The sequence below is a fragment of the Gobio gobio genome, assembly GCF_949357685.1.
Source record: "Gobio gobio genome assembly, chromosome: 1".
In the NCBI taxonomy this organism is placed as follows: domain Eukaryota; kingdom Metazoa; phylum Chordata; class Actinopteri; order Cypriniformes; family Gobionidae; genus Gobio; species Gobio gobio.
Window position 1 is genome coordinate 39,082,951 of NC_137097.1, and position 27,483 is coordinate 39,110,433.

At 36.9% G+C, this 27,483-nt stretch overlaps 1 protein-coding gene across 5 annotated transcripts in view; it reads left to right on the forward strand.

The window, feature by feature from the left end:
• The window catches only part of baiap2a (BAR/IMD domain containing adaptor protein 2a), a 134,751-nt gene that overhangs the window by 79,834 nt on the left and 27,434 nt on the right, over positions 1-27,483 (forward strand). For all 5 annotated transcript variants that reach the window (XM_079829544.1, XM_079829543.1, XM_079829546.1 and 2 more), the window contains exons 4-6: positions 3,650-3,711; positions 6,447-6,518; positions 20,245-20,382. In XM_079829544.1, the coding sequence (XP_079685670.1) occupies positions 3,650-3,711; positions 6,447-6,518; positions 20,245-20,382 (272 nt within the window). The remainder of the gene's footprint in view (positions 1-3,649; positions 3,712-6,446; positions 6,519-20,244; positions 20,383-27,483) is intronic.

Genomic DNA, 27,483 nt, shown 5'->3' on the forward strand with positions numbered 1-27,483 from the left:
TCTGCAGACTAATGAGGGAGACCACGGTTTTATTTATTTTTAAGTCTGTCTGATGGTTTGTTCAGGGGGTGATTGCACCATATACCTGTTTTAAATCAAACCTCAGAGTTATGTTGGTTTGATTAATTGCAATCAAACCACTAAAGCAATTTTGATTAAGTCTGGATGGACATTTATGTTTGGTGACTTTTTACCCCATGTGTACACGTTTGTTAACACAGTAGTTAACACAACTAAGAATTAACAATAATTTCACAACATTTATTAATGTTATAATTTCTACATATAGTAACATTTTAATATTAATAGAGCTGTAAAATTGTTAGTTATAGATGCCTAATGTTAATGAAAGAATTTTGTAAATGTAAAATGTTACCCACCATTTAATTAACAGCATTTATGCCCAGGACCGATTAAAAACCGTTGCACATCAACCGCCCACATAGTTAACAGTTCATTATTGTGATTTGATATTTCTCTCATTTGTTATCACTATTGTGATAATGTTTTCAATAAGCTTCATATGATGAGAAAGGGAGTCGGTGTGTGAATTACATCGCATTTTCTTTCATTTGAGAAATAGAATGAAAATGAACAAATGAAGGAATGAACAAAATGTGCGGTTTCTGTGTTATTAAAGTAGTACCTTCTGTTCTGAGTGTTTTTGTTCTTGTTTTGTATAGCTTTCTCACACTGTTCGTTTGGCTGAATGATTTTGGACTGCAATGCTCATTTAAATGCATCTGTGTTTGTTTGTTTTTTTGTCTGGCAGTTTACTAAACATGCTTATAGAGATCATAATTAAGATTATTGGGTAAACTCAGACTAGTGACTTGTATGAACCTTAGAGGGAAAGTTCACCCATTTACTAGTGTTTTCCATGGAGCACGAAGGGAGAAATTTTGAAGAATATTCACACTGCTCTTTTTCCATACGGCAAAAGTCTTTTTGACTTTTTGAAATCTCTTTCACATGTTCACATATTCAAAGTAAACAATGGTCAATAGCTTGATTAGTGACTACAAACACAGATCATGGCTGGCCAAGAATTTATGGAAGCGCAAATTAATTTTAGAACCAATTTTAATTTCTCTCAACTGAAATGGAGAGCAACATTTGGGTCTGTTTCTCTTACAAAGCTGTCATGTGCCTTTTGAAGACTGGGAATATGGGACTTTTATGTTACTTCCTGCCGAAACTGATTTCACCGAGTGCAACATGTTCCTGGATCAAAATCTGTGTTGATCCTGGAAAGAACATTCCAGTCAACCAATCAGATTCGAGGGACAAGTTTAAAGTTTATGTCAAGTTTAGGTTTACAACCAGGGTTAGGTGCTTCTACATCAGTGTAATTCACCTATCACTTCACTTAGATTTTAGGGATAACTTATGGGTAGGGTTTAGGTTTAGGGGAAGGGATCATAGACTGTAAAAAAAGATGGACGACACACCTTCACTCTATTCCATTGTAGTAAGTGAAGCCGCCCGTGTCCTAATATGGCACTGACGTCTTGAGTCTCGAGTCTGCGCAGTAGTGAGTGCGAAGTGGAGCCGCGATATCAAGGTCCTGCCCACACTCAGAACAACTCCTTATGTTAGTGTGAAATAAACAGTTATGGAAATGTAGAATTTAAAGTTGAAGCTCCAATCTCCTTGCAAAGATCCTGAAAAAAGTCAGTTGCTTCCCTCAGAGAAGCTGTCAATCATGACCTCACAGCATCAAATAACTAACTAAACCAAATGTATTTAAAGAGCGAACACTTGAACTAACACCTGCGTGATTTAAAAACTGCCTGTCTTTGGAAAAAATATATATTTTAAGAGTAATTTGATTGTTTACTGTCTCACATCCCATTACATTTCATGGAGAGGGTGGGGTTTATGACATATACTGCATCCAGCCACCTAGGGGCGATCAAGACGCTTTAGCTTCGCTTTTAAGGACTCGTGTTGCACGCTTTGTAGGGATAGGGTTAGGACTACATTTTTGGAACAGGAATGTTCCAGGGTCAACAAAATGTGTATGTAAATATACATTGCGGTTGCACTTTATTTTACAGTAAGTGCACTTACATGTACTTACAGTCCACTTACCTAAGAATGTACTGGTAATGTACAGTAAGGTAACTACATGGGTTAATGTTAGGCTTAGGGGTTGGTTCAGCGTTAGTACTGTACCTAGTTATTACCTAGTTATGGTAATTACTATAATAAGTACATAGTATGTACATGGAGAACAGGGCTGTAAATTAAAGTGCTACTTTATTTCATTGGTATTGGCATCAGCCATCAAAACAATCTATATTGACAGCCCGACCACATTCTGCTTTTGTATGGAAAAGAGCAGCATGAACATTCTGCTAAACATCTCCTTTTGTTACCATAGAAGGAAATGTGTTTGATACACGATGAGGGTGAATGAATGATGACCTACTTTAATTTTTGGGCGAACTAGTCATCATTAATCTCCCCAGGAGCCTCTCTCAGAGTAATCAACAGGCTGTGTTTCTGAGTACAATGCTTGGTCTCTTCAGCGAGAGCTCTTCAATCATGTGTCTGTGGCGTAAACAACCGTGCGGGGATCCGATGTGTGTTGTTACACTGGACTGACTGTCAAGTATGAAGCGTTCAAGCACGCGCAAAACACTAGATCCAACTTTAGGCTAGCGTGCAGAGATGGGCGGAGGTCAGGGCTGCTGGCTGTTGTCTTCCATTGCTGTGTGTTCTTTTCAAAGTGTCTTACTGGGTCTCCTCTGTGCTCTGCTCACTGTCTGTTCCTTTCTTCACAATGCATTGCATATTCAGAAGCAGCAGCATGTAGGTATATTAAAACAACTTCCACCAGCTGCATGGCCTCTCTTTGTTTCTTTATTCTTCCTGTTTACTTTACTCTTCTGCAATAAGTTTCACAACATTCTGACAGTCATCCTGGAGGAGAAGAACTTAAAAAAAAAGACAAATGAAACACATTTCTAATTTACAGTCAAGAGTTCTTTGGTTTTGTTTAAAGGAACACTTCAATCAAATGTAAATCCTGTCAATATTTACTGACATTCTTGTCAAACCTAACCCATATGCTGTTATGTTTCTCTGCACACACACACACACACAGACATTTTTTAATAGTCTTTTCCATAAAACAGCAGTTCAAAGTGACCATGCCAATCAAACTTCCCCCCCAAAACCACCATTAAGCGCGCTATAGACTTCTGAAGTCATATGATAGCTTTCCACAGAAAAATAACAGCATATGGCGAGTAAAGAATGTCAGAATTTTCATTTTGCAGTGAAATATTCCTTTAATACAATGAAATGCTTTGTATTTTTGCTCATCCAAGTTTCTCTGTTTGTTCTCCACCCTTTCACCCTGTCATTAATTTCTCTGTCTCAGTGTTCAATGTCTTTTGACAGTGTCATTGTCTCCATGTTTGCCCGTCTGTGGTGTGTGTTCAGTGCGATGGCATGGTTATAATGCACGTTGGGACTTCTCTCCCTCTTTCTATCTTTCTTACGTTCTTTCTTGCCTACTCCACCCTAACTCGATCGGTCTCTTTAACCTCACTACATTTTTCTCACTTGAATCACATGATTATGAGTCCATTTCCTGTTGTCCTCTCTCTTAACGGACGTCTGTCCCTCTTCTCTGCAGGGGACGTGCTTTTCCAGATGGCAGAGGTCCACCGGCAGATTCAAGTGCAGTTAGAGGAAATGGTGTGTACCTTATTCAACCATCATCCATTTCTCCTCTTTTTTTTTCCCTTTTTAAAGGATCTACTTAGCATAGATTGGAACAGTTGTTGACATGTTCACAGGTTCAATACAAGTTAAAACCTAAATTTTGCTGTAAAGCAAACTCCACCCATAGAAATTGCAAAAGGAGGATTTACAAGTTTCGGGTTGAAAAAAAAAAAAGATGGTTTTACTGAATAATTAATGTAACTGCTAAATCTAAATAAAAACTCAATGTTTCTATGCTTTTGAAAGCCCAGTTTACTTCAGTTGCAATTGTTCTTGTAACCATGGCAGGTAACACTTCATTTTAAAGTGTCTTGTTACATGTGTTACATGTAATTACTGTAGTAATAACAGTAAATAATTCATAATTACATGGAACTAACCCTTTTCTTAATTCTAAGGGTACCTTTACATGACAATATTGTACTAAAAATGGAAACATTTTTCCTTTTGCGTTTTTCGTGTACAGATGACAATGTTGTCAAAATGATCCCCGCTCACATGGATCTTTGAAAACGACTAAAAGCGCTGTATTATTCATACCAGGCCAGTAGGTGGCGATGTTACTGTAAGAAACACTACACACCTATTGACTGAACACGTAATATGCATGCGCATGACATCACCGTTTTCACAAATTGACTTTTTTTGTTTACACGTAAAGTAGTGATGCGCGGATCATGGTTATATCCGCAGGCGCTGCGATAATCCACGGTATTACCACGGGTCGCGCTGGTCAAGTAATAAAAAATAACATTCCAAAAATTGCGGGTGGGTCGCGGGTAGATGAGAGACGAATCATGAATGTGTTTATTTTTAAAAAGAAAACTCTTTTCACGGTAAAACGCAATGAACGTACGTCACTCTTTTACTTTCATTTTCAGCTAATTTCAAGATCAAAGAATGGGAGAGAGAGCGGCATTAGCACTGGTGTGTTGAGCTTCAGGATGCAACGCTGAATATATTACAAATTAACAACTTTCATTTGCAGCAGTTTGCGCCTCAGCTTGCTACAGCTAACGTTACTCATGAATCAAACAGCATGAACGCACATGCATTACCGTCATTGTGATGTGTAGAATGTTTAATGGAACTTTATATAAGCCGAAATGTATAGCTACCATTAACTTTTTTTTTTTTTCTCTCAAAGCTAAGCATAACAAGCTGTAAGCTGTCAGTGAGTAATAATTACGCACACACACAAGTGTGCATGAATTTGAAAGCTCTTGCTTTCAGAGCTGTGCTCTTTCATCGTCTTGTTTTCATTGATGTGCCTTCATTGTATCTCACACAATCATATTTATAGCTCCTAACTTAGTAAAAACAAGATGTGTTGCTGTAATAATTAGGCCTACCTCAAAGTGTAGATCTGTATGTGCGATGTACTTTATCTGAGTTAAATACAAGCACATCTCTCGCTTTTGCTCACGTCCTAGCAATTAGCCTACTCCTCCGTGGGCCAGGATAGGTTGCCGACACTTGGTTTAAAATTAATTTCGCCAAAGAAGAACTTTTTTAAAACAGACTATTTCGTGTTAGGATATCATCGCCCTTACGAGAATTTGAATAATTGTAATGTGACGATCAGGTGCGGATATATAAATCGCTCTTTTTAATTATTTCCTTTTTTCGTATAACATATTTTAGTAATCATCATAAATTAGGTGTCATTCGAAAGCTTACAAAATCAAAATTCATCACCATTTTGAAATTGGCCGTTGCATTACTATGGAAACGGCACTTTAAATTCTTTTAGAAAGCTCATTCCCTATTGGGCAGTGTCAGGTATCATAATACAAAATTTATTTTAACTACTTAATAAACTTGCAAGAACATATATAATCGGAAAGGTTCCGTATTTGGTGACTCTTGTATGATAGAAGTGATGTTTGGATAGAAATGTATTAATTTGTTTCAGGATATTGCATCAAAAAAATTTAATGGAACGTGGTTAACGCCCGGTGGCTATTTTTGGTACAGCGCCTAAACAGAATCCCATAGGGACATTTTACATTTTACGATGTCAACTTCAAATTTGGAACACAACTTGGTTAGACATATGGCTTTGATTTTATAGGATTTTTTTTATATGTATTGTATATGTATATCTTAAAACTAAAAAGTTTAGTACAGTACATTTGATTTACAGTAAATTTAAACTTCCAAAACTTTTTTCATACTTTCATTTTTTTGAAGTGCTGCTGAGTGTCTTCTTTAAAACAAGACCAAACTTGGATCTGTATTCCAAAGCATTATTGGATTAAAAACAACATTTTCAGTTATGTCATTTACTCACCCTCAAGTTGTTCCAAACCTGAAAAAAGAAGTTATTTTGAAGATTATGGTTAACCACACAGTTGATGGACACCGTTGACTTCCATAGTAAGAAAAAAAAAATACTATGGAAGTCAATGGGGACCATCAACTGGTTACTGACATTCTTTAAAATATCTCCTTTTGTGTTCAGCAGAAGAAAGAAATTCATACAGGTTTGAAACAACTTGAGGGTCAGTAATTGATGACAGAATTTTCATTTTTGGGTGAACTACCTTTTTAAGTTTGGATAATGCATTTTCACATGTATTTTAAAAAAGGGGGTGACAGTTAAGGGGTTAAAATAAAGTATAACCAACCCCCCTGCACTAATCTTCTTTCAAGTTAATAAAAAGGCAAATTAACGAGCTTCACTCAATTTTTCTGCTTTTTTGCAGTTGAAATGCTTCCACAACGAGCTGCTGTCAGAGCTGGAGAAGAAGGTGGAGTTGGACGCTAGATACCTGACTGTGAGTCCGCACCTCATCCCACTCCTTACAGACTGACAAGACGCACATTGAGCACACTAACACTCTGAACAGAAGCGCTTCTCCTCTACTTTAGTTATACACATTCCTTGACTGTGCACTGATTGGCACAACCAACAAACACACTCGGCACACACACACTTTTCACAATCCATTTAGTTTCACTCAAAATGGATCGGGAATGGTGTTTTAGGTTGATTTAAAAAAATATGAAAACCAGTGGGATGTTTAAAACATTGTGCTATATTAGTATCACTTGACTTCACTCCATGTTTGCCACACATGGCATGGCATCAAGTTACCATTTTAATCATATGCTACCGTTCAGTGTTTAGGTTGGTGAGATTTTAAAAAAAATTGAGAGAAGTCTCTAATGCTTATCATTTATGCAACAAAAAAACTGTAATATTATGAAAAAAGTTGATACTGTATATATATATTTATATAACTAATATATAAATATTTCATATATAAATATAACAAATATTTCCTAAATATATACATGCTTGTGTGTGTATTTATATTATTTTTTATTATTTTTTATTATTTTTTATTTATATTATTATATATTTTTTAAAATAGAAATGTTTTGTAACAATATAAAAGTATTTACTGTTATATTTGCTCAAAAGTATTACTTAAAAAAAATCTTACTGATGCCAAACTTTTGAACGGTAGTGTAAATATTTATTTAGCATTTTTGAGTCAAATTTTGCATTGCCTCTTGGCAGTCTGTTAAAACATTTGGATATCTTTGCTGCCACTGTTTTTGCTTATTTGCTTGTACACTCCACATTTTGGCAAAGTAGAAGATAATTTGCAAACAATTTATGTTTATGCTTTTGGCAGATTCTTTTATCCAAAGCAACTTATCAGTACATGTGTTTCCTTTGATTCAAACACACAACCTTGGTGTTGCAAGCGCTATACACTCTTAATAATAACGTTTCTTAATGGTTCCATGAAGAACGTTCAGCATCCCTGCAATCTTTCCATTCCACAAAAAGGTTCTTTATACTATGATATAAATGATTTTGTGGTGAAGTAAATACTACATGAAAAAGTTAGTTCAGGCAAGTAAATTCTATATTAGTATTCAATTCAACCTTGTAGAAATGAAAGCATAAATGTCAACATTATAAATACTGGTTTTCCACCATGCACTGGGGATACTTGAATAATTAATAAGGTAGGCCTATATTTTTCACCATTTTCCAGCTGTACCACACTTTTACAGTGTTTTATCATTGCTTTTGTTGTTCAGTTTAGTAACTTGCCATTTTGTGACATTTGCTTTTCTATTCAAAAACGATCCATCGAATGTTACCGCCATTTGCGTATTGTGTACCAAGTTTGGAGGTCTTTGTGTCCGGGTGCCATGGTACTTCTATTATGTGTATATGGTGTCTACATGTAGACACCATGTCCATATCTATTGTATTATTTATTTTTTATGTTATTTTATGTTTATTTATTATTATTATTTATTTATTTATTATGTTATTTTATGTTTCGTGTTCATAAACACGACATCCTCAATAAACCCGTCTCCGGCGTGATGACTCCGATCTTTCGAATATTCCTATCTAATAATTGCCTCATCGACACTACATCCTCAATAAACCCATCTCCGGTGTGATGACCCTGATCTTTCAAATATTCTGATCTAATATGACTTCTGACCTGTAATGTTGCCAGAATAATAATCATACACTGTTTGTTCGTTGGCCAGAGAAGAACTGGCACCCCAACTGAGCCTGGTTTCTCCCAAGGTTTATTTTTCTCCATTATGCCACCTGATGGAGTTTTGGTTCTTGCCACTGTCGCCTTTGGCTTGGCTTGCTCAGTTGGGGACACTAAATTTTCAACTAAATATTCAAATAAATGTTAAACTTAATTACTGATCTGCCCGCATTGTCACTATATGATAGTTGAAATGAGCTGGATAACATAACCATTTTCTCCAGAGCGGCTGTACAGCCAAATCAAATTCTGTTGCATTATTTTCCTGTCTAACACTGTAAAGCTGCTTTGAAACAACCAGACATTGTAAAAAGCGCTATATACTGTAAATAAAGGTGACATGTTTCTAAGTAAAGCATACACTATAAAAGTGTGGTTCAATTCAGTGTTATATTGTTTGAGTAAAAAGTATTTCAAAGGAAACTTCAACTAAGTATAAATTACTCAACCTTTTACTGGCCATGTTTTAAGTACTTATTTTCTTTGTTAATTTAACTCAACGTAGTTAAGTAGAGTTTACTTAATTCCATATGTGAAATGTACTTAAAAAATATGCATGCAAAAACGTGCAAAAGAAAAATTAAGTAAAATGTGCTTATCTTTTTTGTTCAGTGTAGTGGGAAAAGGTTCTTTTAGGTTATTAAAATGTTCTTCACACTAAGAAAACAATGGTTCTTTTAAGAACTGTTCACTGAAAGGTTCTTTGGGGAACCCTTCTTCTATGGTTCCTCACTGGGAAAACCCATTTTAGAACTTTTTTATTTTTTAAGAGTGTACAAAAAAATTTATGTACACTCTACAGCATATGTACTGCTAACTACTTTTTTAGTATGTACAGTAGAATGCCATTCCAAACATACCCATAGATCTTGTAGATCTACATCTTCAGACGTTGGTCTTGCTTTCTTATATAGCAACGGCCCTGTTTTCCCATCATTCCTGTTTCCACTATTTTCAACAAATGAAAGTACACAATTTTGTGGGAGATTAAAGTATGTTTGGAGCAGTGCTGGGAGAGATATCTTTAGACCGTGAGTGGGTTGGAGAGGAGCTGTGTAGAGCCGTTCATAAGGGGGGTTTGGACTGGGATTGGGCGTCGCTTGTCATCACATTGTATTCAGATAAAATTAATGCCTTGCCGTCTTGCCTTATTCAGCTCTGGAGAGAGCGGTCTGCAGTCGCTCCCCTTGGAAACCAAACACTTTTTTTTTTCTCCCTCAGTCTGCACATTCCGTGCAAACATGTTAAGTTTCTGCTCTATTTAGGTCTGGAAGATTATTATGATATCCATTTTGTGTTGCTGCTGCTATAAGAACACCGTTTTATAAAGATTTACTGTGTAAAACTCCATCCATTAGCCCAAAAACCGAAAACTAATGACGTGGTCAAAAGGAATTCTGCGTGTAAGCCTTTTCAGCCTTTCGGTGAAGTTCTTTTAATTTATTGATATCTCATTTTAAATCTGACTCCATTAATAATTTTATCTGACTCCAATTCTAAGTGACTCCATAAAGTGTGCTACATTTAGAGTTTATCAGCTGATTTTATGATTAGTTGCGATTTAATTTAGATCGTTGATTTTCTTTATATCTTCCTAGTTTTTATATTCGTTCATCGAGAGACCCTAAATCGCTTAGAGACATGACGCGTCCGGATATCGCGCGCTCACGGGCACAAAACGGTTACTTCTGTGATTAGTCAGAGGATGTAGGGTGAATATTTTACCTTTAAGTGGTTGCACATGCTCACTCAACAAAAAGTGTAATTTTAGTAATATCTACGGACTACAACTTGCTAACCCAGCGATAGTCAGAAATCGGAATATCGCGCACGCTGCGCTCCATGCTTCAGTCGTGGCGTCATCGGTGTGATCTATCATAACCCTAGATTTTGCGGTAATAAAGGACTCTACATCGATCCATACTAGAATAACGATTTCGGAACCATACAAGAGAAATCAAGGTTAACATTTATTTTGGCCAGACAGGAAAAGTAAATATCGTAAACAAGAATCCATGGTACGCAACTGATCAGCGTAAAAACATAAAACACAATTGCAAAGCAATATGAAAATAATTTAAAAGAGTCATCATGTCTGGCACATCTACATGCAGTTTGCACGGGGGGTCTGATTACAGAATATTCCCCCAGAGAGTTAGAACATCCAGCCTTAAATACTCCAACTAGAACAAAAGGTTTGTAAATATTTGCATCACCCCCACCTGGTTTTGGGGGAGTGGATCAGATATCTTTGAAGAGACTACTCAAAGGAGAACTGAATTCTCATTAGTTTTCCAATCTTTCTAATACTACCAGTGACTGCAGTGAAACTGAGACCATTTTACCATTCGCACTGAGACCTTTAAAAAGACATCAAACATGAAAAGGATAAAACAATACATTTACAAATAACATCATCACTGATATATCTGCATTTGGTGACTTGAAACCAGGACAAGGAGAGGGGAAAATGGGGAGGGGGGAGGAATGTTTGTCAGGGTGTTGTCACAGTTTCTGTGAGATCTTTTCCTCAAGATTAGTGACTTTTATTGTTCAATTACTGAGGTGTGTAGCTCAGCTTTTGTCTTAGCACCAAAACCGACTCTTACAGACGGCCCCTGGCCAATTGGGACAAATTCAGATTAGTTCCCAAGGGGACATACTTGGACATTCCTTGTTTCCATATTTTGGATGTAATTTCCGAAGTTTTCATGGTGCTGATCCTGGAGTTAACAGCACAAATCAATGGGTGCCGGATTCAAGCAGTCACCTGAAATAACAACATTAAGACAGGCTGAACATGAAGATGAAAACACTGCTGAAATACACCTCAGCGGCACAGTTCCTTTAGGTGTAGGCGTACTGTGCTGATTGGATGCTGAAGCACTTAGGCAGGATATCTGTTATCCCGTTGGTCAGGTTTGTTTCCACCTGCCGATGATTGTGAGGGTTTTCAGTCTGTAGAATGACTTGTTGTCCCAAGTCAGTTGCGTTAGTAAGCATGAGCAGAAAGTGTCAGTGGAAAGTGTCTTTACACTTTGATGAAACATCTGTGTCCTCCCCAGGATTCTTATCAATAGCTGACCCTTAGAGAAATCCTCGGTCACCTTCAAGCAGAAGGTTTGGTATGCCGGGCAGGTCAGATCTCCATGGGTGAAGGAATCATTTCACTGATGATGCTCCATTGTGTGCGAGACACCTGAACAAATTCTGAATAACCATGCAATAATTGAACACTGATGACTTTGTGGTTATTGTGAGATGGAAAAAGAGAGTTGTTGGATAATCACAAGAACATCAAAATAACACATGATAAACTCCTGTCAGAAGTGCGAGTGGTAAAAACGGTCTCATTTCTCAGTGTCATATATTTAGTGAGCAAGTCTCATTTGATCGCCAGATTCTTCAATACCACTAGTGATATTGAAGTGGAATTTAAACATGGTCTGGATGAATTGAAGGAAGGGTATCAAAACCGTCAATATAACAGTAGGTTTACCAGCAGTATGCATAATTAAAATATATCACATAATGAAACATGGAAATACACAATTGAATAATTGCCATTATAAAATTGTTTGTATCAGTTGTTTTGAATGCAAATCATTATTGAATTCTTATGTTTCAATCAGATTACTTAGAGAATGAGATTTACAGAAAAAGAGATTTAAAATCTTTAGTTAAACTTTGGCACTCATCTTCTGCGCATTTGATGTACAGGCGGAGTCACACTCAATGATGCAGGTCTGACTGAGAATTGTTTACTTAATTTATAGAAATGCCTGCATCCCAGATCTAAGTCTTTAGATATATTTTATTGTCATTAGTCATATGTTGGAAACTAGGGGCCCTTCCAGTTTTCAACAATGCTAAGGACTGGACATATTAAGCAATTTGTCCATCAGTTTACTGATCAATTAATTGTCCATTAATTAATTTGTGACAAAGCCATGCACATGTTTTATGCATCTTGCAGTGTTTACATACAGGAAGTTGACATGGCTGTAAGCCGTAAAATTATTCAAACCAAATAAAAGGTAATTATGAAAATAAAATTGTTCAAACCAAATAAAAAGGGAATTATGAAAAATAATTCATTTTGTCCTGTATGTATGAAGATTAATAGTGTATGATAAATTTGCATTATGTGTATGATTTTGGCCTGGATAGTCCCATGATCTATGCCAGGAAAAATGTGTTGTGCGGTGATAGAATTAAGGATGTGTGTTGTGTATGGATGTGTATAGGAGATGGGTGGTGTCTATCCTACCATAATCTGTGTTGTATAATTTTATTCCAGTTTTTATACTGGGAAGCCATTTAACTATGTGTGCTGTGAGGTGTGAATGGCTTCATGAAGTCTCTTCCCTCCCATCTCCTAGATGTTAAGTTGTGTGTGTGTGTCTTGACTTCAGACCCAGTGGAATCTGGATCTGAAGGGTGGCAGCCATTCACCTGAAAGGAAAACAAGCACAGAGCGAAATACAGTTTATCTTGAACCTTTACACAAATTTAATTAAGGTAGATGAGGCTATCTTATTTTTTCTTTACTGGTCTTAGCCAGATAGATTGTTGTAGATGGCTTTAACCTGTTACGGTTTTATGCCATTATGAGAAAATTTGTTGTAGTTTACAAATACATGTATCATAATCATGATCATGTTTCTGTGAAGAAAAGGTTAGATAAACTGATTTATAATGGTCAGATCTGACTATGTGTAAATGCAGTCAGACCAGTTGCACCTTAAGTTGCTGTTGCAGTTGTGTTTACACAATCTGCTGTATTGTGATTTTATCACACCCAGGTCCCCTGGGGCAATCTCATTAAATGATGCTGTTTATACAAGTCAGATCTGTGTTTAGAGCATCCGGTCACCAGGTGTTTATGGTGTCATTTGAACTCTTGACCCTTTGGATCTCTGTGTGTCCCCTGTAGAGTGAATGCCTTAAGTTAACATAACACACAACTCTCATTACATTCCCAGTAAAATGACTTCCCCAATCAGGTCCCCTGTAATCTGACGCACCCAGAGAGGAATTTGCTAACACTTGCGAGTTTCTTTGCAATGGAAAACTTGTACCTCCCCTTTCTCATTGGGCTGCAGATCATTGAAATGTAAATTATTAGGCCTTGCCTGAATTCAACTTATTCAAGTTACAACCATCAGGTTACTCATTTAACTGGGCATTGTAATTTTTCTCATTTAAATTATTGCACAAATAGAAGATACAGAAGTTCTTTCTCTTTAGGTTTTTTCCTCTTCAGTTTCTTCCTTCACAGTTCTGTCCTTAACCATTTATATTCTCCTTCCCATAATTTCAACACTAATAATGCTCTTGCCTCCCTACTTGCACATCCCATCTTTCTACATTCTAATCCTTCTCATACTTTCCCAACCTTCTTTCCTCTTCTAAATAATGCTGAATTATCCTGAGATTAAAACCATTTCTGGCATTTATAATATAATTTACATTATAATCATAATATAAATCATATTATATTAAAATAGTATGAATTAAATAATCATTTTATTTGCTGGTCTCAAGAGGAGTCATTTGTCCATAATAATTTGTTATCATCTCACTGATCTTTAGATTGGTCCTGCAGCTGCTGCTGTGCTGGCCTGATCATTGGGTGCACAGCAATAAGACCAAACTGGAAGCCAGTTATAAACTTAGTTGCTGTGAACGTCCAATAAACTGCAAACACTGAGAGCACAGATCAAATTATTGCTCAATTCAAAGATTTTTGTGACTACACAATATAGAATTGGGCACAATTTTCTTGTTTCAGGCTGAGAAGTTATCAATTGCATTCTTTGGGGAATCTATTTGCATATGAAAAGGAAGGTTTGACAAACACAGGTCTGATGGAGAAAGCCAAAGATTATCTTTGGTCTGTTAATTTTCTCAGTCTCTTCTGTGACATTAATAAACACACAAAAGTGCAGTGATTGCAAAGTCTGAAGTAAGACCCTAGTAAAACGCTATATTTTATAAGACATTTATAATTGTGACATCAGACCTGAACCAGTTTTGTCCACCTTCACATTTTACACACAAAGGATTCCAGTGAGATCGTTTCAATGTTATTTTAGCTCATCTACTCACAAGATTTCATTCACAAGTTAACGTGACCATTTGTTCTTTTTCTTTGTCGCGTTGTTGGCAGCAAAGCAAATTAACAAATGTAACTGGACATTTTCCTCAGAATTCAAGGTTTTAATTTACAGAGCTCTCTTGAGTACAGAAATAAAATTTCCTCTCCTGCTGCGTGTGCAAACAAGGAGAATTTTAAAGCAAGGGATATCATTTCTACTCTACGCTGTTGCTTTCATGTCCCTGATAAGCAATATGGTTGTCTTCTTTTCACGCCCCATCAGATTTATACAGTATTCAGTACTATACACTCCCAACATTTATAAAAGGCAAATAAGAATGGACTTACCATAACAGCTGAAGAAAGAGAAGAAGATCAAACCTCTCGCTTGTGGCATCCCAATATTTAGCTGAAAAGACACTCGCCGCCACCGGGAGATCACGTCGGGGTCACCAACTGTAAAACTCCATCCATTAGCCCAAAAACCGAAAACTAATGACGTGGTCAAAAGGAATTCTGCGTGTAAGCCTTTTCAGCCTTTCGGTGAAGTTCTTTTAATTTATTGATATCTCATTTTAAATCTGACTCCATTAATAATTTTATCTGACTCCAATTCTAAGTGACTCCATAAAGTGTGCTACATTTAGAGTTTATCAGCTGATTTTATGATTAGTTGCGATTTAATTTAGATCGTTGATTTTCTTTATATCTTCCTAGTTTTTATATTCGTTCATCGAGAGACCCTAAATCGCTTAGAGACATGACGCGTCCGGATATCGCGCGCTCACGGGCACAAAACGGTTACTTCTGTGATTAGTCAGAGGATGTAGGGTGAATATTTTACCTTTAAGTGGTTGCACATGCTCACTCAACAAAAAGTGTAATTTTAGTAATATCTACGGACTACAACTTGCTAACCCAGCGATAGTCAGAAATCGGAATATCGCGCACGCTGCGCTCCATGCTTCAGTCGTGGCGTCATCGGTGTGATCTATCATAACCCTAGATTTTGCGGTAATAAAGGACTCTACATCGATCCATACTAGAATAACGATTTCGGAACCATACAAGAGAAATCAAGGTTAACATTTATTTTGGCCAGACAGGAAAAGTAAATATCGTAAACAAGAATCCATGGTACGCAACTGATCAGCGTAAAAACATAAAACACAATTGCAAAGCAATATGAAAATAATTTAAAAGAGTCATCATGTCTGGCACATCTACATGCAGTTTGCACGGGGGGTCTGATTACAGAATATTCCCCCAGAGAGTTAGAACATCCAGCCTTAAATACTCCAACTAGAACAAAAGGTTTGTAAATATTTGCATCACCCCCACCTGGTTTTGGGGGAGTGGATCAGATATCTTTGAAGAGACTACTCAAAGGAGAACTGAATTCTCATTAGTTTTCCAATCTTTCTAATACTACCAGTGACTGCAGTGAAACTGAGACCATTTTACCATTCGCACTGAGACCTTTAAAAAGACATCAAACATGAAAAGGATAAAACAATACATTTACAAATAACATCATCACTGATATATCTGCATTTGGTGACTTGAAACCAGGACAAGGAGAGGGGAAAATGGGGAGGGGGGAGGAATGTTTGTCAGGGTGTTGTCACAGTTTCTGTGAGATCTTTTCCTCAAGATTAGTGACTTTTATTGTTCAATTACTGAGGTGTGTAGCTCAGCTTTTGTCTTAGCACCAAAACCGACTCTTACAACTGTGACATAACAAGTGTAAATATGTTTCAAAGGTTCCAAATTTATGTTCTTTCCTGCCCACAACAAATCACGGATGTGCGCTAAAAAGTGGCCCGGGACTTTCTGGCACAGAGCGGCCCACGGTACCCTCAATTTTTAAACCCACTCCCTAATTAAATGAAATCAGACAAAATCCATCTTTGCACTGCAGAAGTGGCACAGAAGCTCCAGCTGAAGTGGCCTTTAGATGTATTTCAACAGACGGTTTACAAATAAATATTGAAATTTCGGGGGGAAAACATTTAATTTATACATTCAATATTAAACTAAAACCGCCAGTAGGTGGAAACAAGTCACTATCTTAATAAGTGACTCATTGATTAATTCATTATTTTTAATGATTGGTTCAAAACTGATAATTCATTCAGGAACTGAGCAAGTGACTATCTTTATGAATGGGTCATTGAATCATAGACTCAGCCGATTTGTTAAAAAAATGCTGAATCATTTAGGAACGAAACACCACTGTGTTGATCCAAGACGCAAACATTCTGCTGTGACTCTGGAACTATTTTGGAGCAAAACGCTCAAAATTGACAATATTGTGTCTTAAATGTCGGCTTCTGTTAGTGCTATTATAACAAATGTGGAAGCAATTGGGAACAACAGCAACTCAGCCACGAAGTGGTAGGCCAGGTAAAATCACAGAGCGGGGTCAGCGCATGCTGAGGTGCACAGTGCGCAGAAGTCGTCAACTTTCTGCAAAGTCAATAGCTACAGACCTCCAAACTTCATGTGGCCTTCAGATTAGCTCAAGAACAGTGCATAGAGAGCTTCGTAGAAGGGGTTTCCACGGCCGAGCAGCTGCATGCACTGGACTCTAGAGCAGAGGAGACGTGTTCTCTTACGAAAGTCAACAATTTCATGCTCCCAACTTTGTTGAAACAGTTTAGGGATGGCCCCTTCCTGTTCCATCATGACTGCACACCAGTGCTCAAGGCAAGGTCCATAAAGACATGGATGAGCGAATTTGGTGTGGAGGAACTTGACTGGCCTGCACAGAGCCCTGACCTCAAGCCGATAGAACACCTTTGGGATGTTGCAGATGTCCAGGTCACAGCGTGCACATGACGATGGGTTAGGGATTTCAATCAAGTCATTCAACTGTTCTCTCAGAGTTAGTTATATTTATAAAGAATCTTCGAATCACAGGTGCAATCCATGTTTTGAGAGTTGGGTCACTCTCTCACTCTTTACTGTAGATACATCTTACTGTACATTTATGCCATTTTGGCACAGCGATCACTTGAATATACAGCTACAAATTATCACCCTAAAAACTCATCAGTTATGAATGAGCATGTCTGCCTGCTGATTGGTTAAAGTGCATGCTCGTCTGCGACGTCAACACCAAAGCCAGCTGACTCAGCCTGGGCCTCTTTAGTAACGTCATGATGATTGATTTTATGGAGTACATGCAGACTTGAGTTTTGTTTATTAAATTAGACTATAAAATATAGATGTTTGAAAACCACCGAACTGACCCCAAACTAATTCTGTTCACTCTGCGGCCATATTTGCAACGCCTCTGGGCAGCTATTTCAGGCATTCCAAGACCAAGTCCTTTCTTATTGAATGGGGGAATCCTGGAATCTCAAAAACTGCTTTACGAACTCACAGTTAAATAACATTTCAAATCAGCAACAAAATCTGACATGAGCTGTCTCCTAAATGTTGTTTTTTTATGCTCAAATAGCTTTGAAAAAGCTTATTTTTCAGGCTAAACGAGGTCAGGTTTCTATGGGATCCAGAGCTTCTAACTGCAGCTGCAGTGGCTTTACCAATCAGCGATTGGCTCTTTTACTTTAGAAGGCAGGACTGTTTGATTGGCCATCTCGAACGTCTTGACATTGATGAGCGGCGAGCGCTGTAGACTGCTGCAATGAGCCAGAGCACACTAAATAGATGAATCATTTTGAGTCATGTTGGCCGTGCAGGCATTCGCCGGGGCCGGCGTAATACGTAAATGTACTATCTTTTCATTATTATACATCTGCAATGGGCCGGCCCAAATTGTCCATCGGATCACCTGGAAAATGCCCGGTGCTCCAGATGGCCAGGCTATTAGCTGAAGTTAACCAGCGACATGCTCCATCTCTTGATTTCCAAGAGATATCATGATCCATAAAACATTAGACTTGATTTATATTTATTGCTGTTGTGCATTTTGAATCATTCATGTGGTGAGAAAAGTGGATCTTGGCTGGCAAAGCAGAATCTTCCTTTCTCTCTCCATCACTCACATGTAACTCTCTTTGTAGACACATTCCTGCTGTGCAAGAATCTGGTTGAGCTGCCAAACTATTTATAGACGTGTAGTCTAGAGATCATTCTCTCAACGTACCTTGTGTAGGATGTGCGAAGATTCGTATATCTAGAAATGTTCCCAGCCAAGTGTATCAGCCTCCAGAATTTTGGCTGTGAGCCATGGTGTGTGTTTTGGAGTGGAGACCTTCACTTCTTTCTTCTGCAGACATCAGAGCGCACTGCCCTGAAACCCCAGACCTTCAGCTCAGTTCCCGACCTCAGTGAGTTGTCTGGCTTTTGAAGGCATCTTAGGATCCTGACTTGAAGGCTGTTCCTAACAGTTGCTGGCAGAACTTTTTCTGCATGCCCAGAAGTTTTGACAGTCTCACATGTAGCATCGCATGTGTCCATCGTTGAGAAGACAATCCTAGAATTAGGACTGTACACATTGGTCGTTTTAACTGATGATTACTCAACAGATCAATCAGATGTGTACTCATATGGTTCAATGGAGCAGCTTCTGTTTCTAGTCTTTCATTTGTTCTTCAGTGTACTGTATATATGGACATTGTTTTGCTGTCACATCTTACTTTTTTCAGCATCTCAAACCATGGGCATAAGTCTCAAATAAAAAAAAGTGTAATGATGATGATGATGATGATTATTATTATTATTAGAATTAATAATTATAATATCACAATTACTTGTGGTATAATAATTATATTTATCTAATAATAATTATATGAATAATCTAACATCATACCTTTTATATTTTAATAATAATAACATAATAATGATGATGATAACATTTATATAAAATACTACTACTGCTCCTCCTAATAATAATAATAATAATAATAATAGTAGTAGTAGTAGTAGTAGTAGTAGTAGTAGTAGTAATGTTAGTAGTAGTGGTGGTATGATGATGATGATGAATATTATGAATATTATCACAATTAATAATTATAAAATCACAATTAATTGTTATTTTTAATAATAATCATAACTTTTATATAATATAAATTATTATTATTATTATTTTAATCACAATTATTATAATATGACATTATGATATAATTATAATATGACAATTAACTGTGAACTAATAATATGTATCTAATAATAATTATAGTAATAATCTTAACATAACTAACTATTATTATTAATAATATAATAATAATGATAGTAAAAATCTAAGATCAAAACTTTTATATAATAATAATAATGATAGTAATAATCTAACATCATAACATTTATGTAATCAGAATAATAATGATTATTAGTATTATTAATAGTAGTAGTAGTATGAATATGATCACAATTAATAATTATAATATCACAATTAATTGTGATCTAATAATAATATATTTATGATGATGATGATGATTATAATGATTATAATAATAATCTAACATCATAACTTTTATATAATACTAATAACAATAATAATAATAATAATAATAAAATGATTATAATTGTAATTAGAATAATTATTTTATTAAAATATGACAATTATTTTAGTGGCACAGTCCTACAGACTTGTTCACTCCTACTGAATCTGACAATTATATAATTATTGTTGTTGTTATTATTATTATTATTTTTTTTATTTAATAATGATAGTTGGCACAAACCTATCGCGTGTTCTTGTCAGGAGTGCTCTCTATCTGTGTACCACTGAGTGACCAATCAGTGCACAGCGGCTCATGTAGACTGCAGGCATGCAGCGTGTGTTTTGGAAAATGACTTTTGACTAGTGGGTTTTGACTCCCATGTCTTTCTCAATTCAGTAGCTACAGTTTGATTTCTGCATTCACCAACAATGTTCTTGTGTTTTTCCTCCTGAAGGCGGCTCTTAAGAAGTACCAGATGGAGCACAAAAGCAAAGGAGAGAGTCTGGAGAAATGCCAGGGTGAGCTGAAGAAACTGCGGAGGAAGAGCCAGGGCAGCAAAAACCCCTCCAAGTATGGCGAGAAGGAGTTGCAGGTGAGCCCCCACACTGCTGCGGGTCGTGAACAGAGCTAGCGTGTCGCTGTGGGCTCCGTCCAAGTCCTTTGAAAGGGACGGAGGTGGATGGATAGGCTCTGGTTCAGCAAGACCACCTACATCATGCTAATGCTGAGATGATTTTAACAGCGTCTGAATGTAAGAAATGCTGTGAGTCTCTTGAGGCAGTGAGAAACACAATGGGTGGGCGAAAGCCGTAGGTGTGTGTACAAACAGTGCTGCGGCGTATCAGCTAAGAGGTTGTGCCAAACACGCACACACACACGCAAACATCACGGCTGTTTTTTACTAACTTTTAAGGCCCCAACCTACCGGAATAATTGAGGTGTGTGAATGCTAGCCTGCTGAGAGGAGACTTACACTACGACAGCGGGGCTGTGGAGACCCGGCACAGATCAATAAGTAAAGTGCATGTGCTCTCAGAAGCTTACACGGTCTGACGGGTGTGAAAGAACGACCCTCCTAACTGACACCATAAGGAGTCATGATATCCCTGAACAGCTCACACTTCCTCAAAATGTAGCTGTGCTGGTCTGTTTCCACCCTTTTAGAAGTTTTTATTTTCAGTTTGTAATAATAATAATAATAATAATAATAATAATAATAATAATTATTATTATTATTATTATTATTATTATTATTATTATTATTATTATTATTATTATATTTAGATTATTGTTATTTACTAATAACAGTAATAATACTTATTATTAGTAGTAGTAGTAGTAGTATATTTAGATTATTATATGATAACAATAATAAATATAACACTTTATTATTATAATTGGTAGTAGTAGTAGTATTAGTTAGTATTATTATTATTATTATATTTAGATTGCTTAGATTATTATTAGTGCTGGGAATCGACTAAAAAAAATCATTTTCTGTAATTAATCGCAAGTTTTTTTTATATTTTTTGAGTTTTTAATATTTTGATATTGTATTAATTTCAGTTACTCTCCAAATTAATGCAGAAACTATTTAAAGACAGCATATTTTTAATATGTGTTGTAATGGCATCTTTTTATGTCTGAAGGCCAGTATCACTGATACTAATGTCTCTATGAAACATCAATTACATTACAGTATAACTGGAAACAACCAATTTCAACATTTATTAGGCTTTAAAAAAAACAACTTTTAATTTAAGTGAACTTAAAACAATCTTTATATAAACCCATTATAATAAATGTTATATTTACCCATGGCCTTCCCTGTTAGACATATACAGAAATGTACGCCGGATCTGCGTAATATTCTCGCGCATGCGTCGTGGTGCTTCGTGAGTTCACGTCCAAGGCCTACACGGAAGACAAGAACTTGTGGAATAAAGTCGTTATTTAGATTTTTTTTGCGCACAAACTATTTTCGTCGCTTCATAAAATTATTGTAGAGCCACTGTGGTGAGATGGACTTTGTAACGACGTTTTAAGTGCCTTTTATGGGTCTTGGGAGTATAAGTGTACTGAATGCCAATGGAGGCCTATCTGAAGCCTTTCTCAGCCATCAGCTTTCAACAAAAATATCTTCATTTGTGTTCCGAATATGAACGGAGGTCTTATGGGTGTCGAACGACATGAGGGTGAGTAATTAATGACAGAATTTTCATTTTTGGGTGAACTAACCCTTTAATCTTCGGTGCTCCTGTCACTTTAAGAACGGCCATTTAGATTATTATGATAACAATAATAATTATATTATTTGTTGTAGTGCTAGTAGTAGTATATTTATATTAATAATAATAAGTGTTGTTATTATATAAATGTTATTATTATTTTTAAAGCAAAAAAGATAACCGAATTACAAAAAGATGGATAAATATAAAAAATATTGATGATTTACATGCAATGTATTTTTTGTTTATTGCAAAATACGAGAAGCAAAGCTTATTTTTATAGCACATTCCATGCACAGTGGTAAGTCAAAGTGCTTTATATAAACATAAATACAAAATAATCATAATCATGACAGATGCTTAAGGCACTGAAATGAAATATTATTTTATAGAATAAAAATGCATAAATGAGATGAGTGCAATCAGGAAGTTCAGTTCCCATCCAGTAAAAGCACAGCTAACAGATGTATTTAGCTGCTCAAATATACAGGGAGTGCAGAATTATTAGGCACGTTGATTTTCTGATCATATTTTTTTTCCAGGCACATTTTACCAATTCCAAACCACAGTAATCCTAATAACTACTATTAATTTAGTATTTAATAATTTATAAGTGATATATAATTGTTCATGAAGGCTGGAAATGAAAATCACCTTATATTCAGGTGTGCAGAATTATTAGGCATGTTTTCTTTTACAGATAAATTGAGCCAAAAAAGAGATTTAACTCAGACTGAAAAGTCAAAAAGTATTAAATGCCCATGAGAAGGATGCAATACTAATGCAATACTAGACATTGCAGTTAAGGCGTGACCATTGGACAGTGAAATGCTCGTTGGGTCAGCAGGGTCAGACAAAAACAGGTGGTGAAGAAAAGACACCTGTTAACTGCAAAAGAATTAAGAATTAAGGTGAAGAATTAAGGGTGAAACCATCAGGAACCCTTTAGTCTCCAGCGCCACCATTTTCCAGAGCTGCAACCTACCTGGAGTCTCCAGAAGTGCAAGGTGTCAGGATCTCAGAGACTTCAGTTAGGTAAAGAATCCTAAAAAATGACCCCCACTAGATAAGAATCACAAGCTGAAGTGTTGTAAAATACATGAAGAAGGTTTTTTTATAGGCTTTATGGACAGGTTGAGAGTGACTCTTGAAGGACCAGCACCACATCCTCTAGTACCACTGTTTGAAGAATTCATCTTCCAGAATCTGGCAGTACGTTTTGGGAGTTCATTTTAGTCCATCCTGAAGTCCGTTTTGCAGAGATGGACTAAAAATGAAAATGAAGGTTTGGAATTGGTCAAATGTGCCTGGAAAAAAAATATGATCAGAAAATCAACGTGCCTAATAATTCTGCACTCCCTGTACAAATAACAGAAGTTTGAGAGAGCAGGGAGAGTCTCTCCCACAACATAATTTCCAGGCCTCCTTCAGTTATTCGCAGTGTTTCATGGGAGACGGCACACGATACGGTGTTCTTTTGACGTGATTTGCTGGTTGTGATTCTCTTAATAATGGATGTTTCTTTACATAGCTATGGGTAATGTAGCTTCTCAACAGAAAATCCATTCACTGTTGAACATGATTATTTATTTATTTTTTAAATTAAATAATAATGCTTGTGATACCTTTATAAGTAAAATGCAGGAAGTTCACGTGTCAATCAGATGGTCTGTTATTGCCTTATTTCCCTGATTTCTTTTACACAATGCACATTTTAATTAAACCATCCAATACTGATCGAAAAACTAAATCATTTTGTTCTTTTTCAAGCTCACATTTTTATATTCATAAAAACAAATCACCTTTGTTATGGGTAGTCTTTTTTTAAAACTGTATATAAAAGTCTCCATAATAGATTGTGTTAGCAGAAGTTAATATTGCTTGAGTGTAAGTGCGGTCAGATGTAGGGCTGAATTCGCCCTCAGGCCGTGAGCTTGTTGGAGCAGGTATCTGTCAGTGACTGCTGGGAGTTTATACGTTAAATGTGTCCGTCTGCTGCTAGATGCCCTGTAGATTGTGAGCTCAAGCTGGGTGGAGCTTCACTCGCCTCAGAGAGACGCAAATACTTTGAGTTTTGTGATTTTGTAAATTGTGATAATATTGCGATATGGTAAAACACGATTTGTTTTAACTGCAAAGGCTGCGATTACAGTGTGGTCATGTGAAACGCGAGAGTAAAGCAGTCTGCAGAAGAAGCAGGCCTGTTGGCACGTTACGCCTGAAGGAAAGAACTGTTTGTGTTTAATCGACCAAATATTGTGTTGGTCATACTATACAATAGAGGTGGGAGAAAAGATTCTCTCCCCAATGATTTTGGATCGATTCTGAGCTTAGATTTCAACTGCAGGTGCGCGATGGTGCTGCTTGTGTTTCAGAAACACCCGTGTTCTGCTTGCTTCCATTTCCTCTCTCTCTCTCACACACACACACACACACACACACACCACTCAAACCATAAAATAATATTTCATAAAGTTCGGAAAGGTTGAAACGAATTACATCAATTAAACCACATCTTATAATTCAAAAGAGATCTGTGCATTAGTGTGAGTGCAGATCTCCCGCTGTCTATGATGTCATCATTAATAATCAAGCAACAGTAGCCTAAAGCTGAGAAAGGGACAAATCACACACAGCTCTTGAATGGAACACGTTCATATACTCTTAAATACTGAAAGCACTCTTTGTTCAGTGCTTGTAAGGTGTTTTTTGTTCCTCTTTATTATTTACTAGCTTTTGTGTTTTGCGGCTATTTGTAAACTAAAGCTACAAGAGGTCAGTATCTGGCAGCAATTCTTATACTTGCTAAACACAATGTTTTTTTGTTTTTTTTAATTAATTAATACTTATTCAGCAATGATGCATTTAATTGATTGAATGTGACAGTAAAGACATTTTTTAATCAGGCCTTGACATTAACACCTGCCAAATGTGGGTAGATTTCAGCAGTGGCGTGTAACACAATTCAAATGTGTATTTTATACATTAATGTATAAATTTAAGTGTAGTGTTTTAAAAAGGCATCATAAACGATAAACTATGTGCAATGTAGTGTTGTCAGAAATATAGATTTTTTTTTCAATACATACAGTGAGGAAAATAAGTATTTGAACACCCTGCTATTTTGCAAGTTCTCCCACTTAGAAATCATGGAGGGGTCTGAAATTGTCATTGTAGGTGCATGTCCACTGTGAGAGACATAATCTAAAAAAAAAAATCCAGAAATCACAATGTATGATTTTTTAACTATTTATTTGTATGATACAGCTGCAAATAAGTATTTGAACACCTGTCTATCAGCTAGAATTCTGACCCTCAAAGACCTGTTAGTCTGCCTTTAAAATGTCCACCTCCACTCCATTTATTATCCAAAATTAGATGCACCTGTTTGAGGTCGTTAGCTGCATAAAGACACCTGTCCACCCCATACAATCAGTAAGAATCCAACTACTAACATGGCCAAGACCAAAGAGCTGTCCAAAGACACTAGAGACAAAATTGTACACCTCCACAAGGCTGGAAAGGGCTACGGGGAAATTGCCAAGCAGCTTGGTGAAAAAAGGTCCACTGTTGGAGCAATCATTAGAAAATGGAAGAAGCTAAACATGACTGTCAATCTCCCTCGGACTGGGGCTCCATGCAAGATCTCACCTCGTGGGGTCTCAGTGATCCTAAGAAAGGTGAGAAATCAGCCCAGAACTACATGGGAGGAGCTGGTCAATGACCTGAAAAGAGCTGGGACCACCGTTTCCAAGGTTACTGTTGGTAATACACTAAGACGTCATGGTTTGAAATCATGCATGGCACGGAAGGTTCCCCTGCTTAAACCAGCACATGTCCAGGCCCGTCTTAAGTTTGCCAATGACCATTTGGATGATCCAGAGGAGTCATGGGAGAAAGTCGTGTGGTCAGATGAGACCAAAATAGAACTTTTTGGTCATAATTCCACTAAACATGTTTGGAGGAAGAAGAATGATGAGTACCATCCCAAGAACACCATCCCTACTGTGAAGCATGGGGGTGGTAGCATCATGCTTTGGGGGTGTTTTTCTGCACATGGGACAGGGCGATTGCACTGTATTAAGGAGAGGATGACCGGGGCCATGTATTGCGAGATTTTGGGGAGCAACCTTCCCTCAGTTAGACCCATGACCCGAAGCACACAGCCAGGATAACCAAGGAGTGGCTCTGTAAGAAGCATATCAAGGTTTTGGCGTGGCCTAGCCAGTCTCCAGACCTAAACCCAATAGAGAATCTTTGGAGGGAGCTCAAACTCCGTGTTTCTCAGCGGCAGGCCAGAAACCTGACTGATCTAGAGAAGATCTGTGTGGAGGAGTGGGCCAAAATCCCTCCTGCAGTGCAAACCTGGTGAAGAACTACAGGAAACGTTTGACCTCTGTAATTGCAAACAAAGGCTACTGTACCAAATATTAACATTGATTTTCTCAGGTGTTCAAATATTTATTTGCAGCTGTATCATACAAATAAATAGTTAAAAAAATCATACAGATTAGATTATGTCTCTCACAGTGGACATGCACCTACGATGACAATTTCAGACCCTTCCAAGATTTCTAAGTGGGAGAACACAAGTGGGAAATACTTATTTTCCTCACTGTATGTATATGAAGACTTCAGATGCAAAAGCCTCTAAATCCGTCTGACGTTTTTCTTTCAAATAAGCATTTTTGTCAGGCTTCTATGGATAGGTTTCTACCTAAGTACTGGTACTTCTGAATGGGCTGAGGCTGGGATTTAGTGGGTTTGAAGTGAAAGTATTTGATGAACGTAGACTATATGCGGAGAGCAGTATCGTTATCTAATTTTTGACGAAGTGGCTTTTAGAGGCTTTTGCATCTGAACTCCTCATATATCGATACTGAAATATCTGAAAATCTTCCAATACTCATTTTCCCCAGAATAGACGCACGATACCAGCCGACAGCCAGTTGACACACAAACCTGCCTCTCCTCACTCACTCATTTAATTTGCTGCGGATGAATATTGTTGGCGTTACAGGGCTTGAATTTCGCTGTGGGAGTGTGCGTATTGCGCTTAATTTGACTCATTCACGCAGATGTCCTGCTCACGCCTTCTTTTTCGCTGCTTAAACGGTGAAATACACACAAATTAATGGCAAAATGGCATTCTTGGTGAGTTTTAGGGCTGGGTATCGCTAAAAAAATGCATACTTATACCTTCACTTCGATACCGGTTCCTGAACTATACTTTTTTCGATACCAAATTATTTTTTCTGTTTTAACAGGATTACATTACTCAAAAAAAACCTTTTTGTTTAATTTTTTTTTACAGACTCAAAGACTTATATATAGAGTAGTACTGGGGGGGCGGAATATATGCTACGTGCTCAAGCGCACACATAAAGCTTGCCACAAAACACTGGCAAAAGTAGCCTAATTGTTATAAATGTAAAAATAGCAAGGAGACATTAATTTTAATTATT